Source organism: Bos indicus x Bos taurus, chromosome 12 (genome assembly GCF_003369695.1).
Source record: "Bos indicus x Bos taurus breed Angus x Brahman F1 hybrid chromosome 12, Bos_hybrid_MaternalHap_v2.0, whole genome shotgun sequence".
NCBI lineage: Eukaryota > Metazoa > Chordata > Mammalia > Artiodactyla > Bovidae > Bos > Bos indicus x Bos taurus.
In genome coordinates, this window is record NC_040087.1 from 84725295 (window position 1) to 84741768 (window position 16474).

General features: G+C 59.8%; 1 protein-coding gene across 1 annotated transcript in view; it reads left to right on the forward strand.

The window, feature by feature from the left end:
• The window catches only part of COL4A2 (collagen type IV alpha 2 chain), a 160376-nt gene that overhangs the window by 135863 nt on the left and 8039 nt on the right, over positions 1-16474 (forward strand). The window contains exons 28-40 of the mRNA XM_027557962.1: positions 2124-2231; positions 4489-4710; positions 5625-5786; positions 6417-6587; positions 7222-7365; positions 8936-9058; positions 9269-9450; positions 10137-10200; positions 10389-10463; positions 13039-13146; positions 13712-13819; positions 14717-14788; positions 16198-16323. Coding sequence (XP_027413763.1) covers positions 2124-2231; positions 4489-4710; positions 5625-5786; positions 6417-6587; positions 7222-7365; positions 8936-9058; positions 9269-9450; positions 10137-10200; positions 10389-10463; positions 13039-13146; positions 13712-13819; positions 14717-14788; positions 16198-16323 — 1665 coding nt within the window. The remainder of the gene's footprint in view (positions 1-2123; positions 2232-4488; positions 4711-5624; positions 5787-6416; positions 6588-7221; positions 7366-8935; positions 9059-9268; positions 9451-10136; positions 10201-10388; positions 10464-13038; positions 13147-13711; positions 13820-14716; positions 14789-16197; positions 16324-16474) is intronic.

The window sequence follows — 16474 nt, forward strand, 5'->3', positions numbered from 1 at the left end:
GCCGGTGTAGACCCACCCTCAGATGCCGGTGTAGACCGCCCCTCAGCTGCCGGTGTAGACCGCCCCTCAGCTGCCGGTGTAGACCGCCCCTCAGCTGCCGGTGTAGATCTACCCTCAGCTGCCGGTGAAGACCACCCCTCAGCTGCCGGTGTAGACCAACCCTCTTTTGCTGGTGTAGACCACCCCTCAGGTGCTGGTGTAGATCAACCCTCAGATGCTGGTGTAGACCCACCCTCAGCCGCTGGTGTAGACCCACCCTCAGCTGCTGGTGTAGACCGACCCACAGTTGATGGTGTAGATCGACCCTCTATTGCTGGTGTAGACTGACCCTCAACTGCTGGTATAGACCGACCCTCTTTTGCTGGTGTAGACCGACCCTCAACTGCCGGTGTAGACCACCCCTCAGCTGCTGGTGTAGACCCACCCTCAGCCGCCGGTGTAGACCCACCCTCAGCCGCTGGTGTAGACCGACCCTCTTTTGCTGGTGTAGACCACCCCTCAGCTGCCGGTGTAGACCCACCCTCAGCTGCCAGTGTAGACAGCCCCTCAGCTGCCGGTGTAGACCCACCCTCAGCTGCCGGTGTAGACCGACCCTCTTTTGCTGGTGTAGACCACCCCTTAGCTGCTGGTGTAGACCAACCCTCAGCTGCCAGTGTAGACAGCCCCTCAGCTGCCGGTGTAGACCCACCCTCAGCTGCCGGTGTAGACCCACCCTCAGCTGCCGGTGTAGACAGCCCCTCAGCTGCCAGTGTAGACCGACCCTCTTTTGCTGGTGTAGACCACCCCTTAGCTGCTGGTGTAGACCAACCCTCAGCTGCCGGTGTAGACCAACCCTCAGGTGTAGACCGCCCCTCAGCCGCCGGTGTAGACCCACCCTCAGCTGCCGGTGTAAACCCACCCTCAGCTGCCGGTGTAGACCAACCCTCAGCTGCCGGTGTAGACCCACCCTCAGGTGTAGACCGCCCCTCAGCCGCCGGTGTAGACCCACCCTCAGCTGCCGGTGTAGACCCACCCTCAGCTGCTGGTATAGACCGACCCACAGTTGATGGTGTAGATCGACCCTCTATTGCTGGTGTAGACCGACCCTCAACTGCTGGTATAGACCGACTCTCTTTTGCTGGTGTAGACCGACCCTCAACTGCCAGTGTAGACCACCCCTCAGCTGCTGGTGTAGACCCACCCTCAGCTGCCGGTGTAGACCACCCCTCAGCTGCCGGTATAGACCAACCCTCAGCTGCCGGTGTAGACCGCCCCTCAGCTGCCGGAACCCACCCTCAGCTGCCGGTGTAGACCTCCCCTCAGCTGCCGGTGTAGACCCACCCTCAGCTGCTGGTGTAGACCAACCCTCAACTGCCGGTGTAGACCGCCCCTCAGCTGCCGGTGTAGACCCACCCTTAGCTGCCGGTGTAGACCAACCCTCAGCTGCCGGTGTAGACCGCCCCTCAGCTGCCGGTGTAGACCCACCCTCAGCTGCTGGTGTAGACCTCCCCTCAGCTGCTGGTGTAGACCAACCCTCAGCTGCCAGTGTAGACCGCCCCTCAGCTGCCGGTGTAGACCCACCCTTAGCTGCCGGTGTAGACCAACCCTCAGCTGCCGGTGTAGACCACCCCTCAGCTGCCGGTGTAGACCCACCCTCAGCTGCCGGTGTAGATCGCCCCTCAGCTGCCTGTGTAGACTGCCCCTCAGCTGCTGGTGTAGACCCACCCTCAGCTGCTGGTGTAGACCCACCCTCAGCTGCTGGTGTAGACCCACCCTCAGCTGCTGGTGTAGACTGACCCACAGTTGATGGTGTAGATCGCCCTCTATTGCTGGTGTAGACCAACCCTCAACTGCTGGTATAGACCGACCCTCTTTTGCTGGTGTAGACCGACCCTCAACTGCTGGTGTAGACCGACCCTCAGTCGCTGGTGTAGACCCACACTCAGGTGCTAGTGTAGACCCACACTTAGCCCTGTCAGCTGCCAGGGGTGCTGTTTCTGGGCTGACGTTCCCTGGGCTCATCACTTCCCTGTTTCCTAAGAGACCATGTGGGGTCGGGGGCGGGCCTTGACCCCCTCTGTCCCTCTCCTGCTGGGGTCTCCTCACGGCTCTGATGTCTGTCCTGGTCTCTCTGGGTCATTTAGGTGCCAAAGGCCTCAGAGGAATCCCAGGATTTTCAGGAGCCGACGGAGCTCCAGGGCTCAAGGGTCTCCCGGGAGATCCAGGTCGAGAGGGATTCCCAGGACCCCCAGGTGAGTCGGGGTGGGCCGCCGCTCGGCCCCGTAGGTTCGGGGAAGGGCTGTGTGCGATCTGGGTGCTCCAGCTCCATTGTCTGTACATTTAGAAACTGTCAGCACATGCTCAATGACAATTTTTGCTCGTCCTTGGGAAATTAAAAAATGTCTCTCTTTTCATCGCTGATCTTTTGTGGAAGAAACTTACAGATCTTGCATGGAAAAAAAAAGACAAGCAGGCAGAAAGGTTTTTCTCTGGTGGCTATGAGACAGTCTAAGGACACGTAAAGTTACCCTCTCAGCCCTCATCATCGATATATGATCTGCTGATCACTCACTGGATACCACGCAAAGAACACCTGTGTTCTGCTGTTCATGGCATTGCCCGTCTGCACTGCAGTTTACAGCTTGTCTGAGTCAGCAGTTCAAACCATTTCACCTACATTTGACCCAGCAAAGCATCATGGGAGCCATTGAGTAGCTAAAAGAGCTTAAACATTTTAGCTGTATATGGAGGGAAATGAGCGTGCTTCCAGTAATGAATGGTGGGCAGGAGTTGGCAGTACCTGCCTGTGTGTCCACACACCCTGGAAAACGACTCAGTGACCCCAGACACAGCTGTCCCTTTGGGGTCCTGGCTCGGAGTGGGTGCGGGAGCCCAGCTGCATTACTTGGTACACAGAGAGCCAGGCACTGGGGAATCGTGTTATCTGAACAAAGCTATAGATGGTTTCACTGAGGCCCCCCCCAACCCACCCAGCCAAACACCCGCTGCAGGATCCCGGCCACATCCTCTCCTAGGCTCCCTGGAATCACTCTCACCGCCCCGCACTGGTGAAACATCCAAACTCTCCTACTTCTAGAAAGTTCTCAGTTGGAATGAAGCCTGCCTCCCAGGAGGTCCCCGTTGATTGTTCCTCGAGTCAGTGGTTCTGCTCCATAAGCACCCCTCACCCACAAGGGGAAACCGTGGCCACATGCCCCATAGACATCTCGCAAGTGGGAGACCTGACACCAGGAATGCAAACATTTCTTTTTATGACTCAGTGTCTGTGCCCGCAGAAATCTCCCGTCCTTCCTTGACTGCTCTCCAGCCTGTCAGCATTCCTTTCAACCAAGCTCCAGGAACTAAAGAGAACATTCCAGATGTCTAGACTCACGCAGAACAGTGGATTCCTCACATGTAGACCCTTAGCAAACGTGTTCAGCAAAGAATAGCTGAACTGTGCCCCTTCCCTGTCCTGCACCCCGCCAGCTGGTCTACTCCTAAACTTACAGTCCAGGATCAGCCCCTGATGGGCCTTCTTCCTGGAGTCGGTGTCCCAGGCCACAGGGACCATGCCTTTCACATGTTGCTCCGTGATTTGCAGAACTAGGAAACCTGCCCCCTGTGTCTGTTAGCAAGGCCTTGAAGAGAAGCAAAGGGAAGTGTTTCCACATTTGCCGCCCACCTGGGATGTTGAGAAGTTACAGCTTTGTCCCTTTGGTGACAGCACGTGTGCTGAAGTGAGGTGTGAATTGTTTTGAGAGGATGCTAATTCATTTTTTTTTTCACAAATGATAACATTTTATTATAGAAAAAGCGTCAATCCCAAATACAGACTTTTGTAAACACTGGAAGGTGAGCAAGTGCAGCTTTAAATGTAAATACAAAACAAAGAGGCAAAACCTACAAGCATTTTGCCTTTAAGAGAAAATGTCACGTTGTCCTGCAGAGGTGACCCCGCCCCAGCACGAATGCAGCTTCATCTCCCATAACGGCATCGTGGCATCAACCTATAGGACGGTTAGGATGCTAGTATGTTAATACCTTCTTGCCTTGAAAACGAAGGGGATTTGGGAATCACAGTTCGTGTGCCCAGCTGAGCAGGCTTAAACTGCAGGAACTGGCCAGCGAGTCAGATGCGCCCTCATCAGACTGGAGGAGGTCACGGTGCTTGTGAAAGCCTGTTCCTCATTCAGGCCTGCCCGCTGGTGTCCACAACCTCCCTGTTCATGACCCCAGACCCGCGAATGCTGAGGGCTTCAGTCCAGGGAGCGCTGACCCGGCCGCCCCCTGGTCCACCGTAGCTACCACGCAGGGCTGGGGTCAGACTCGGGGAGGCAGAAGGACACCCCTGGGAGCCGTGTGGGTTCGAGACCAGAGACGCGGCAGGCGCTCGAGCCGACCCCCCACAGCAGGCCCCCGCTGTCTCCGGTCTCTTTCTGGCGCTGACCTCTGTGCTGACCTCTGCGCTGACCTCTGCTTATGGGGATGCCCTGTGTTTCCTTTCAGGCTTCATGGGACCCCGCGGCTCCAAAGGTGCAGTGGGCCCCCCTGGCCTGGATGGACTCCCTGGCGCCTCCGGCCTACCAGGGCCAGTCGGGCCCCCAGGGGACAGGGGCCTTCCTGGAGAAGTGCTGGGGGCCCAGCCCGGGCCCCGGGGAGACTCTGGACTGCCTGGACGCCCCGGACCGAAGGGCCCTCCCGGAGAAAGAGGCCCGCCTGGCTTCAGGGGTGAGTCACGGAGGCAAAGGAGAGGGGGCGCAGGGCCACTGCTCCGAGGCTCCTGTGGGGGTCGGGGTCGAGAATCCCTCCTGGGGGCTAGGGGAGACGCCCAGGACCGCACGCGGGACCGTGGGTCTCCGTCCCACGTGTCCTCTCTGTTCCGGCGTTCCTTCAGAACATTCTAGAGCAGTGACCGCTATGCTGTGTACGCCAGGGGTCCCCAGCCGTTTTGGCACCAGGGGCCGGTTTCGTAGAAACAGTTCCTCCGTGGATGTGGAGGGGGGCTGGGAGTAATGGGGAGCCGCAGGCGAAGCTTCGCCCGCCCGCCACTCACCTCGAGGTGCGTGGTCCAGTTCCCTGCCGGCCACAGACTCGCACTGGTCCCAGACGGGCGGGAAACGGTGTGGGGGCCTGCGGCTGCAGGACGGGTGCGGTCAGCGTGAAGAAGCCAGGGGTGGGCTGTGCTCAGAGAGGGCTTTCGAGGAAGACAGACGGTCTGGCACGCAGCTCAAGGTGTGGGTGCAAAAGGGACAGGTTTAGAGAACGTGACGGTCACCACCTCACCCGTGCATGTTCAGCAAGGCGGCAGGGTGCCCGTTGACTGGTGTGTGAACAAGGTACCCAAAGCTTTGTGTGTCCAGTTTATGCAAAGCGGGCCCTGAGAGCCCAGAGCGCAGACTTCCATGGGCTTGTGTTGCTGGAGCGGGTGGGGTGACCGCCAGGCCGTGTGGGATCTCCATCAGAGAGGCGTCAGCTGTTAGGGTATCAACTGTGCTGTCTTCAGCTCAGCGTCCGAGCCCAGGCTGACCGGGGCTGCCTCCGGGGTGGGACGTGACGTCCTCCTGCGACAGCGCTGAGGAGGAGCTGTCCCCTGCAGTGAGCCATGCGGGGCTGGCTTCACGGTCTCATCTCCCCTCCCGCAGGAAGCCAGGGCATGCCAGGGATGCCAGGCCAGAAGGGCCAGCCGGGCTCCCCGGGACTCTCAGGCCAGCCAGGACTGCCAGGGCCACCAGGACAGCACGGCTTCCCAGGAGCGCCTGGTCGGGAGGGGCCCTTGGGGCCCCCGGGCGCCCCCGGCTTTCAAGGTAAGGACCCACGCTCCCATGTAGTGGAGGGGGGACTCGGGTGTGCCCTAGGGAGCCCGCCCTGCAGAGCCGCCGGGGCTCTGAAAGCGCCGCACACGGCCCGGCTCGGGACAGGAGTTCATCCTTCTGCAGTCGGAGGCTGAAGCCCACGGTCACGGCGGCGGCAGAGGTGCTCCCTCCCAGGCCCCGTCTCCATGGTGGACGGCCGGCCGGCTTCTCCCCAGGCCCTCACAGGGACACCTCCTGTGCCGGCATCCTCATGTCTTCTTTCTATAAGGACACCCGTCATCCTGGCTTAGGGTCATCCTCGCAAACTCGTTTAATTAACCTCAGCCCCTTCTCTGAAGGCCAGCGCTGAATGCCGTCACATCCTGCGGTCTGGGGCTGGGACATGCGTGCTCTGCAGAGACACAGTCCAGCCGGTAACAGGTTCAGGACACGCATGTCACCAGACAGGAGGGTCCACCGCTCACACCTTGATGCTCACCTCTGAGGTCACACTTCCCAGCATCCTTCCCAGACAGTTTTCTAACCAAAACCTGTTATGGCCGAGGTCTCCAAGGTATCCTGAGAGGAGATCCCTCTGTGCGGCCAGTTCATCCTGTCTTATGTCCCTCCCCCTCCTGACAGGTCTGCCTGGAGACAGAGGAGAGCCGGGGGACACCGGCGTCCCTGGCCCCGTGGGCATGAAAGGCGGCTCTGGGGACAGAGGTGACCCTGGACAGCAAGGAGAGAGAGGTCACCCTGGACACCCCGGATTTAAAGGAGTGTCTGGAATGCCCGGTGCCCCGGGACTGAAAGGTGAGCGCAGAGCACGACCACGGGTCTGCCTGGGGCGGGGGGCAGCCCCGCAGGGTGGAGTGCCCGCCGGCTCTGGGCCCTGGGGACTGCGGACGCTGCCCAGGCTGGCTGTGACCGCTGTGCCAGTGTGTCTACTTACCACGGTGGGGCGGGGGGCGGTGTCTGAGGAGCAGACCTTACTATCTGCGAGGGGCACTCCCCCGGGAGAAGGGATTCAGGTCCGGAGGCTGGCTGCTGAACAGACACCGCAGCAAAGAGAAGCGCTTGGTCCCCAGCCTAGATCTCCCTGCTCGAGTGTGAGGCGGGGCCCCCAGCTCTGTTCTCTGGCCTTTGCAGTGCTGGCACCAGGCTGACTCCCGGGACCTCTTTCTAACCCGGTAGAAAGACCACGGAGCGGTGACTTCCAGTTTCCTCCTCTGTGTCCACTGGCAGTGGCCTTGCGTCTGGTCCGCGATGGCCCACAGGCTGACTCTGCCCTCACGGCGCAGACGGTCCCCTTAGGAAGTGCTGAGAAGCCCTACTGAGAAACCATACTGAGGTTGAGAGTCTCAGCGCCTCCTCACGCAAGTCAGAGGGGCTGCCACTGCACTGACCATCTGTGCCTGACCCAGCGTGTTTCTTGTTCTCTCTGTAGGGGCCAGGGGCTCCCCCGGGATGGACGGCTTTGAAGGCATGCTCGGCCTCAAGGGCAGACCTGGGCTCCCAGGAATCAAAGGAGAGGCAGGGTTTTTCGGAATTCCAGGGCTGAAGGGCCTGGCTGGTGAGCCGGGTGTGAAAGGTATGTCCCCTCTCAGCCAGACTGAGACTCCCTTTCAGCGGGGCCGACACTGCTCAGAACAGTGTCCCAGGAACCCACACACTAGACACCATTACAGAAGAAACTAGCTCCAGGAACTTGGTCCCTGCCACAGCGCACTGGCCGTGTAATAAGGGAGTGCCCCTAGCCGAAGGACACTTGAGAACCAAACTGACCCGGCTTTAAGAACCAAAACATCCTGAGAAATGCACCCCAGGTATATTCTGAAGGGCAGGAAGCACCTTTGGTGAAAGAGGGACACGGCAGTCCAGGTGGACAGATCCACTCCATGCAGAGAGACGGTGACCCCAGGAGGGAGCCTGGACCAAGCCCCGGGCCCACCCCAGTGGGGAGACGGTGACCCCCAGGAGGGAGCCTGGACCAAGCCCCGGGCCCACCCCAGTGGGGAGACGGTGACCCCCAGGAGGGAGCCTGGACCAAGCCCCGGGCCCGCCCCAGTGGGGAGACGGTGACCCCCAGGAGGGAGCCTGGACCAAGCCCCGGGCCCGCCCCAGTGGGGAGACGGTGACCCCCAGGAGGGAGCCGGGACCAAACCCCGGGCCCACCCCAGTGGGGAGACGGTGACCCCCAGGAGGGAGCCGGGACCAAGCCCCGGGCCCACCCCAGTGGGGAGACGGTGACCCCCAGGAGGGAGCCTGGACCAAGCCCTGGGCCCGCCCCAGTGGGGAGACGGTGACCCCCAGGAGGGAGCCGGGACCAAGCCCTGGGCCCGCCCCGTGGGAGGCGCGCGTTGAGGAAGAGTGTTCCCAACAAGCTGTGTTTCCATGACGTTTGTTCAGACACCCTTGTTCTGAAAGTGTCATCACCGTCTCTAAAATTACTGAGTTATTAATAACAAGCGTGGATGGGGATGCAAAGACCTGGAGCCTCAGACCCCGCTGGGAGGAATCTCACCGGGTGCGGCCCAGGTGGAGAAGCTGGCGGTGCCTTAGAAAGGCAAACAGAGTTACCTGGCAAATCTCCTCCCGGGTGTGCCCTCCTGGATGAGAGCTGAAACAGGTCCACCCAGAAACTCGTGCACGAATTTCATGGCAGAGTGCTTCACACAGCAGCCCCAGCCAGAAACAGCTCCCACAACCACCACAGATAAGGAAAGCGTGGCCTAGCCGTTGGGGGATACTGTTCACCTACGAGAGAATTAGCCTCTGACACATACTGCAACAACACGGATGAAACCTGAAAACACCGCGCCACGTGTTACCTGCTTCTGTTTGCTGAAACGCCCAGAACGGGCCAGTCCAGAGGCAGGAAGGGGGCGGCGGTTTCAGTTGCTGAGAGGGGGACAGAGGCGGGGCTGCTTGTGGGCGCAGAGTCCTCTGGGGGGATAGAGATGTTCTGAAGTCGGCGGTGGTGGGAGGATGGGGTTTCCCGTCACCTGGGTCCCCAGCTCGCGGTCTCAGGGGAGCCTTGCCACCCCGGGCTCCGCAGAAAGGAAGGCAGGAAGGCCAGCGCGGCCGAGCGGCCTTCCCGACGTGGGTGCTAACGCCTGCCTCAGAGGGCCAGGCGGTGACCGCATTCTACTCCCTTCCAGGCAGCCGAGGAGACCCCGGGCCCCCAGGACCGCCCCCCCTCATCGAGCCAGGGATGAAAGACATCAAAGGAGAGAAGGGAGACGAAGGCCCCATGGGACTGAAAGGGTACCTGGGCCTGAAAGGTGAGGCCCGGCCCGACTCGGAGCTGGAGGCCTGGGGTCCCTGCCCGCCCGGCCCCAATCCATCTGAGGGCACGGCAGGGGCACCCCTGTGCCCACATCCACACTCTGCAGCCCTCCCGACACCTGAGGTCTGCCCGAGGGGCTGGGGTGGTTCCCGGAGGCTGGGAAGCAGAGCAGGGTCCCCAGAAAGTCACACCCGTCTTCCTGCAGGCCTTCCTGGAATGCCAGGTATCCCTGGGCTGTCGGGAATCCCAGGGCTGCCCGGGAGACCCGGCCAGATCAAAGGAGTCAAAGGAGACACTGGAATCCCCGGTGTGCCCGGCTCCCCGGGGTTCCCCGGCGTGCCCGGCTCCCCCGGAATCATGGGGTTCCAAGGCTTCACGGGCAGTAGGGTAAGTGGATGCCTCCTGGGAGCGCCTCTCCCAAGGCCTGCTGGCCCAAGCACACGGTCCACAGCGCGGGGCTGACAGGTCCAATAAGGGTCCGCAAGCCAAACTAACATCTCACTTGGGAGCTGAATGCCTCTGGGAAAGTCTCTGCACCTCTCTTTGCCTCCCCTCTCAAATGTGGGGAGATAACGGGACCCGCCTCGCAGAGCTGCTCTGAGGCTGCAGTGGGCTCCTGAGTTGGGATCCGGCGCATTTGCCCGGGTCAGCCTGGCAGAGGGCAGGGTGCAGTCCTGATTATCCCCCCGCCGTCACCGTGTCACTGATGTTATTAATTGCAATAAAACTGCCGCTGTCGGGACTCCCCTGACGGTCCACGGTGGAGACTCCGCCTTGCTCTGCAGGGGCTGCGGGTTTGATCCCTGGCTGGGGAACCAAGACCCCACACGCCACGCAGGGTGTGGCCAAAAAGAAAACTGCTGTGGTCACTACTTTGCAGTTTAGTAAGAACAAGTGTGTGGACCATCTGCTATTACTATATTACACTGGAAAACTTGAGGACTTTTCTACAAAATGACGACATAAAAACCTTGAGAACTGGTTTTAGTGCAATAGCTGGGTATGCTCACCCTTCAGAACTGCACACCTCATGAACAGCCCGTAAGATGGTTTCCTGTTTGACTTTGCTCCAGGGTGACAAGGGCGTTCCCGGGAGAGCAGGCCTCTTCGGCGAGGTCGGCCCCACTGGTGACTTCGGTGAGTGTTGCTGGGAGAAAACAGGCCACCCCCGATCTAGAGCACCCTGGGCAGCATGGGGATGGCGGGCCCACGGGTGCTCTTAGTCATGTAGAAGCAAATCACTCGCATTCAGGTTGTAGCACCATAGAAGCTACAAAAGCAACCTCAGGAGACCTGACCTCAGCCACCTTTTCCGCACATGACAGGTGACATCGGAGACACGATAGATCTCCCCGGGAGCCCGGGCCTGAAGGGGGAGCGGGGCACCACCGGAATACCAGGTACCCAAGCCATCCGCGTCCCCCGTCCTCTGCAACCCTGCCCCTCCTCTGCAGTCACTCGTGAGCTGGCTCGCGCACTGTGCCATTACCTAGTGAGCCCACGGAGCACGTTGTAGGGCTGGTCTGAGGTCTCCAAGCCCAACATGCAAGGAAGAGTGGGATTTTTTATTACATTGAGTGTGAGGACATCAGGAAGCCTGTATCTCCCTGCAAGGGAAGATGGCGAGAAGCAGCGCTTGGTGCTGGGAGTCGCTGCAGCCTCTAAACTACCATGTAAGCCTGGGCTCCTGGGATGATGATGCACAAAGCAGATGATGCAATGGCCGGAGCCCCTGCAAGCGGTGAAGGGTCTAGAGGAAAAGCAGGTGGAGTCAGACCCCTCTCCTGAGTAAGACAGCAAGGAAGGCAACCCCCCCAGCCTATGGACGTCAGGGGGTGTCACGCCCCCTCTGTAAGCATCACTGAAGTTCAAGGTCAGAATTCCTGCCAGTGGTCACATCCCAAGGGGCTTGGACTAGATGCTCCTTCATGGGTTTCTATCTCAGGAGACACCCCCCACCCCTGGCCACGTGCTCCTAGGAATGCTCAGGGTGAAGGAGTCTGTTCGCGTGATGGACCAATGAAGAGGGTGCTAAGCTGGTGCTGTAATGAGAATGAGCTTCAGGATGGGAAGGGGTGGTCGGTCTAGCTGAGGTCAGATCCTAAGTGACACTTAGGGCCAGGCAGCCCCACCTACGAGCTCTTCTGGACTCCTGTGGATCCATCTTTTGGTCTCCCGAAGGCTCTCGTCCCAGACACATGATGCCTCAGGCTGGCTGGATCTCCCATGCAAAATAATTAATCAGCGTCCCAGAAACACCAAAATGTGTGACCCGGAATCTAAGTCTGCCAATAAGCAGCTTTGCCCAAGGAGTTCATTTAAAATGCAGATTCCAGGCGTGATCCAGACCTGAAAGGCTCAAATATCTCCTGCTTGACTAACTCCCCAGATTCCCCAGCACCACACGCATCAGCAAGTGCTCAGATGAGGGGTCTGCCACTCAGATGAAGGATCCACTGCTCAGATGAGGGATCCACCACTCAGATGAGGGATCCGCCACTCAGATGAAGGATCTGATGCTCAGATGAGGGATCCGCCACTCAGATGAGGGATCCACTGCTCAGATGAGGGATCTGCCACTCAGATGAGGGATCTGCCACTCAGATGAGGGATCCACTGCTCAGATAGAGGGATCTGCCACTCAAATGAGGGATCTACTGCTCAGATGAGGGATCTGCTGCTCAGATAGAGGGATCTGCCACTCAGATGAGGGATCCGACACTCAGATGAGGGATCCACTGCTCAGATAGAGGGATCTGCCGCTCAGATGAGCCATCTGCTGCCGCCTACCAAGGCACCAAACACTGTGCCTCAGAGCACCATGGCAGCTGTACACTGACGTTTCTGAGGCCAGGAATTCAGGAACAGGGTGGTTCTCATGAGACTCTATCAGGAGGTCGGCAGGGCCGCCTCACCTGAAGGCTGGACTGGGCTGGACCACCCAAGGCTGAGGTGGTCTTGGTGGGAGGGCCTCTCCTGGGGCTGCTCAGTGTCCTCACGACGAGGCAGCTGGCTTCCTGCAGAGTGGGGACAGAGAGCAGAGGCGTGTGTATGGCCTGGGCTCGAGGCGACACCCTGTCCTGTCCACGGTGTCCTGGCTCACTCACTCCAGCACTCGGAGTGGGAGGGGCCGCACGAAGCCGTCCAGACCACAGGCGCTGCGCGGGGGTCGGGGGAAATCAGGCTGAGGGAAGCACAGGTCAAGATCTGCATCCCCACTCACAAGGGGAGCACCCGCGGGGAGACAGCATCCTTTTCCAGGCACCCTCGACCCCACGGGCCTTTATCCTCACCCCTGAACCCCATGGGCCTTTACCCGCACCCCCAACGCCGCGAGCCTTTACTCGCATCCCTGATTCCACGAGCCTTTACCTGCACCCCTGAACCCCACAAGCCTTTACCTGCACCCCTGAACCCCACGAGCCTTTACCCGCACCCCTGAACCCCACGGGGCTTTACCCGCACCCCTGAACCCCACGAGCCTTTACTCGCACCCCTGAACCCCACAGGCCTTTACCCGCACCCCTGAACCCCATGAGCCTTTACTCGCACCCCTGAACCCCACGGGGCTTTACCCGCACCCCTGAACCCCATGAGCCTTTACTCGCATCCCTGAACCCCACGAGCCTTTACTCGCACCCCTGAACCCCACGGGGCTTTACCCGCACCCCTGAACCCCATGAGCCTTTACCCGCACCCCTGAACCCCATGAGCCTTTACCCGCACCCCTGAACCCCACGAGCCTTTACTCGCATCCCTGAACCCCACAGGCCTTTACCCGCACCCCTGAACCCCATGAGCCTTTACTCGCATCCCCGATTCCACGAGCCTTTACCCGCACCCCTGACCCCAGGGGCCTTTATCTGCACCCCCGACCCCACGAGCCTTTACCAGGCACCCCTGAACTCCACCTTAAGCCCCAACTGCACGGCAGCTGTGGTTTGATTGTTCCAAGCAGCGCATCTGTGGTTCCAGGTCAAAAGGGATTCTTTGGCGAGAGAGGCACTGAGGGTGATATCGGCTTTCCGGGGATCACCGGCCTGGCTGGAGTCCAGGGCCCCCCTGGATTCAAAGGGCAAAAAGGTAAGGTCCAGCGGTCACACCGCGCTCCTGGTGCAGCTGAGCCCACGGTCTCCGCGGGCCCAGAACAAGGCCGGCCGGTTCTGCCTGTCAGCTCGTCCCCTGTAGTCACAGCCAGGAGCTCCCCCCGCATGTCCGTCCCCACATGCACACAGCCCGGCTGTGCAGGACGCGCGGGACTGACGGCCGAGTCTGTGTGTCCGTCTGTCTCTCTGTACCTGCCGTGACAGCCCCCTTTTGGCTTCTGAGTCGCGGAATTCGTCAGAGGCCGAGTTACAGGAGGGAATCCCTTTGGTGATTTTTCTTGCTACTGTTGTGCTCGCTGTTTTCCGGCGTTTGTGACCGCAGGGAGGCTGACCCTCGGAGGGTCTCTGGGCTGTGCCCAGGCTCCCGTGTGGACCCGAGAATGACAATATGCACACACGAGCTCTTCTGATGCCTAGGCTGTGCTCACACCACCCAGGCCACGTGAAGGGGACGCTGGTCCTTACCCACCCAGCCCCTTAGCTGGAGGCCAGGAGGCCTCGGGGCGCCTGCGTGCCCCCTGAAGGATCTATCTGTCCCCCAGGCTTTCCAGGACTCACAGGGCTCCAGGGGCCTCAGGGAGACCCGGGACGGGCCGGAGCGCCTGGCATCAAAGGAGACTCTGGCTGGCCGGGGAACCCAGGCTTACCAGGTAAGAGGAGCCCCCTCCGTCCCAGACACCATGCCTGCGGAGAGGTGTTTCCTCCCCAGAAGGCTGAGCACAACCTGCTGGGAGACCTCAGGGTGATCCTCGGTCAGCACCCGGGCAGTGCCGGCGTGGGGATAGCGGCGAGGGTCCCCACAGAGCCGGGACCTTAAAGGGCCTGGGGGCTCCACGGCCTGGCCTGGACGGCCCTGCTCAGGGGACATGCCCTTGGCCGCTCGCGTGTCCAGTTCAGGGGGCGCACCCTGACCCCGCCTTCACTGCCCCCATCACAAGAGGAGCTGTGGCCTGGGTCCCATGTCCTGCTTCAGAGAGGCTGATCTCCAGAAATCTGGGGGGAAAGACGCGGTGCCAGGCCGCAGCTTCCTAGCACAGCTTTTACACACAGTGACGCGCGTGTCAGGAAGAAACACCCGCAGCACTGCCCAGCCCCACTCTGGCTGTGAGGAGTCTGTGAAAAGATTCCAGGAAGACAGTTTTTAAGTTAATGTTTCTCTCCGGCGACGTGGGAGGGACTGACTGACACGTCCCAGTATTTGCTGAGCTGCTTCCTGGTGGTCCCGCCTTTGAACACACCGGGGGCTCCCCTGGGGGCTCAGATGATAAAGAATCCACCTGCAATGCGGGAGACCCAGGTTCCATCCCTTGGGGAAGATCCCCTGGAGAAGGGCATGGCAGCCCACTCCAGTATTCTCGCCTAGAGAATTCCATGGATGGAGGAGGCTGGTGGGCTACAAGTCCACGGGGTCGCAGAGTCAGACATGGCCAAGCAACTGACACTGAAGACGCTGGGTGGACGACCGTCCCGCAGCAAATCGAAGCGTCTGGCTGCACTGGGGGTCTCTCTCTGCTCTCCCGAGAACTAACCCTGAGGCTCCCCCACAGGTCTGCCCGGACTCCGAGGCATCAGCGGATTGCACGGTCTGCCAGGCAGCAAAGGCTTCCCGGGATCCCCAGGTAGGGAGCCCCGAGGCCATGCCCAGCAGTGGGGGACCCTGGGGGGCCGTCGGGGACTTGGGGTAGTCGGGGGCTCAGAGAGCTGGACAACCTGTCCCTGAGGCCGCAGGGACTCGGTCCCACCGGCTGCTGCACAGACCGGGGGGCTTACACAGTAGTGGGGGCTCCTCACAGCTCTGAGCCTGGAGGTCCGGGGTGGGGGTGCCGGCGTGGGTGATCCGGGCGAGGACCGTGTTCTCGGCTCTTCTGTGTCCTGACATAGCGGAGATGAGCTCTTGGGTGTCTCTTCTTGGTGGGGGCCCACCCTAGGGGCCTCCTCTAACCCCGATCACCTCTCCAAGGCCCTCCACCAGATCCCACCACGTGGCCTTAGGAATCAACACGTGGGTTTGGGTTCGGACAAGACAATTGCATTCACAGCGGTGGTTGGTGTAGAGGGGGCGGGCGGGGGCTGCCTGAAGGAGACACAGAGTCCATCGTCTCCGAAAGCCAGTGACTGTGAGGTTTGCATGGCTCCCCGCTTCTGTGACCTCCACGCACCATCACGCACGGCTCCGTTCCTCACTGGGAATGGAATCCTCTTTCTGCTTTAAGCTTCCTTTTTACGCTTGGATGTGCAAAACTCTCTGCCACTTCCCAGATATTTCTTTATTTTAAACTTAGGTCCTTTCATCTTAAATCTTAATGCTCGGTCATCACTTCATTTTTAAAATGTATTCACTGGACGAGTAATATTTGTAAAGTGTACGATTAATGTATCTTTTTTTAAACTTTTATGGTTTTCTTTTCAGATCATAAAAGTTACTTATGTTGAGAGGAGAAAAGTTTTAAAAAAATACATGTAAACAAAAACAAATCTCCTGTGGTTCCTCCTCTGCTTTTAGATTAGTCTTTGTAGCTGTTTTATATCAGCAAGAGTTCATCTTTCTGTGGTAAATTTGGGTGTGTGTCATTGTATATAAAGTCACACACTTATCCTTCAATTAAGGTTTCAATTCCAGTTTAAACACCCAAGTTATGTTGCTCTTTCCTGCCACCCACCGCTTTGAGTTCCTGATGTGTGAGCAGAGCAGGTTTTAAACAGCGCTTCCCTTTTACGCCTCGGATGAAGCATCCGGAGCACCATCCAGGAGCCTGGGGACCCTGGGCAGGTCCTAGCTCAGGACCATCTGCATCTCAGGATACGAGCCTTTTTTGAGGGGCCTTGGAGTTCCCCACTATGAAGTGAAGGGCTCGGCTTCGATACCCAGGGTCCCTTCTGAGTCTTGGGCTCGGGGGCATCGAGGCTGCTAGGAGGCTGAGGTCTCCACGCTGTCGTGGGCTGCTCTTGTTTCCAAGTCTCCCCTTCCTCTCGTGAGAACAGACTGCCTGGTCCAAGACACTGAGTTACTGTGTTCACCCGGCTGCAGGTGCAGACGTCCACGGGGACCCCGGATTCCCAGGCCCTGCCGGGGATAAGGGTGACCCCGGAGAGCCCAACACCCTTCCAGGCCCCACGGGAGCCCCGGGACAGAAGGGCGAGCGTGGAGCCCCAGGTGAGGCCCGCACCCCAGCATCACCGCCTGCACCCCCAGAACCAACCATGGTGCCCGTGAGTCTGAGAGATGAGCAGTCAGAGCAGGCCGGGTGCTGACTTCTCTGGGGAGAGTTCCCTGTTGCAAACCTCCCACTGGTGTTCCACGGTTC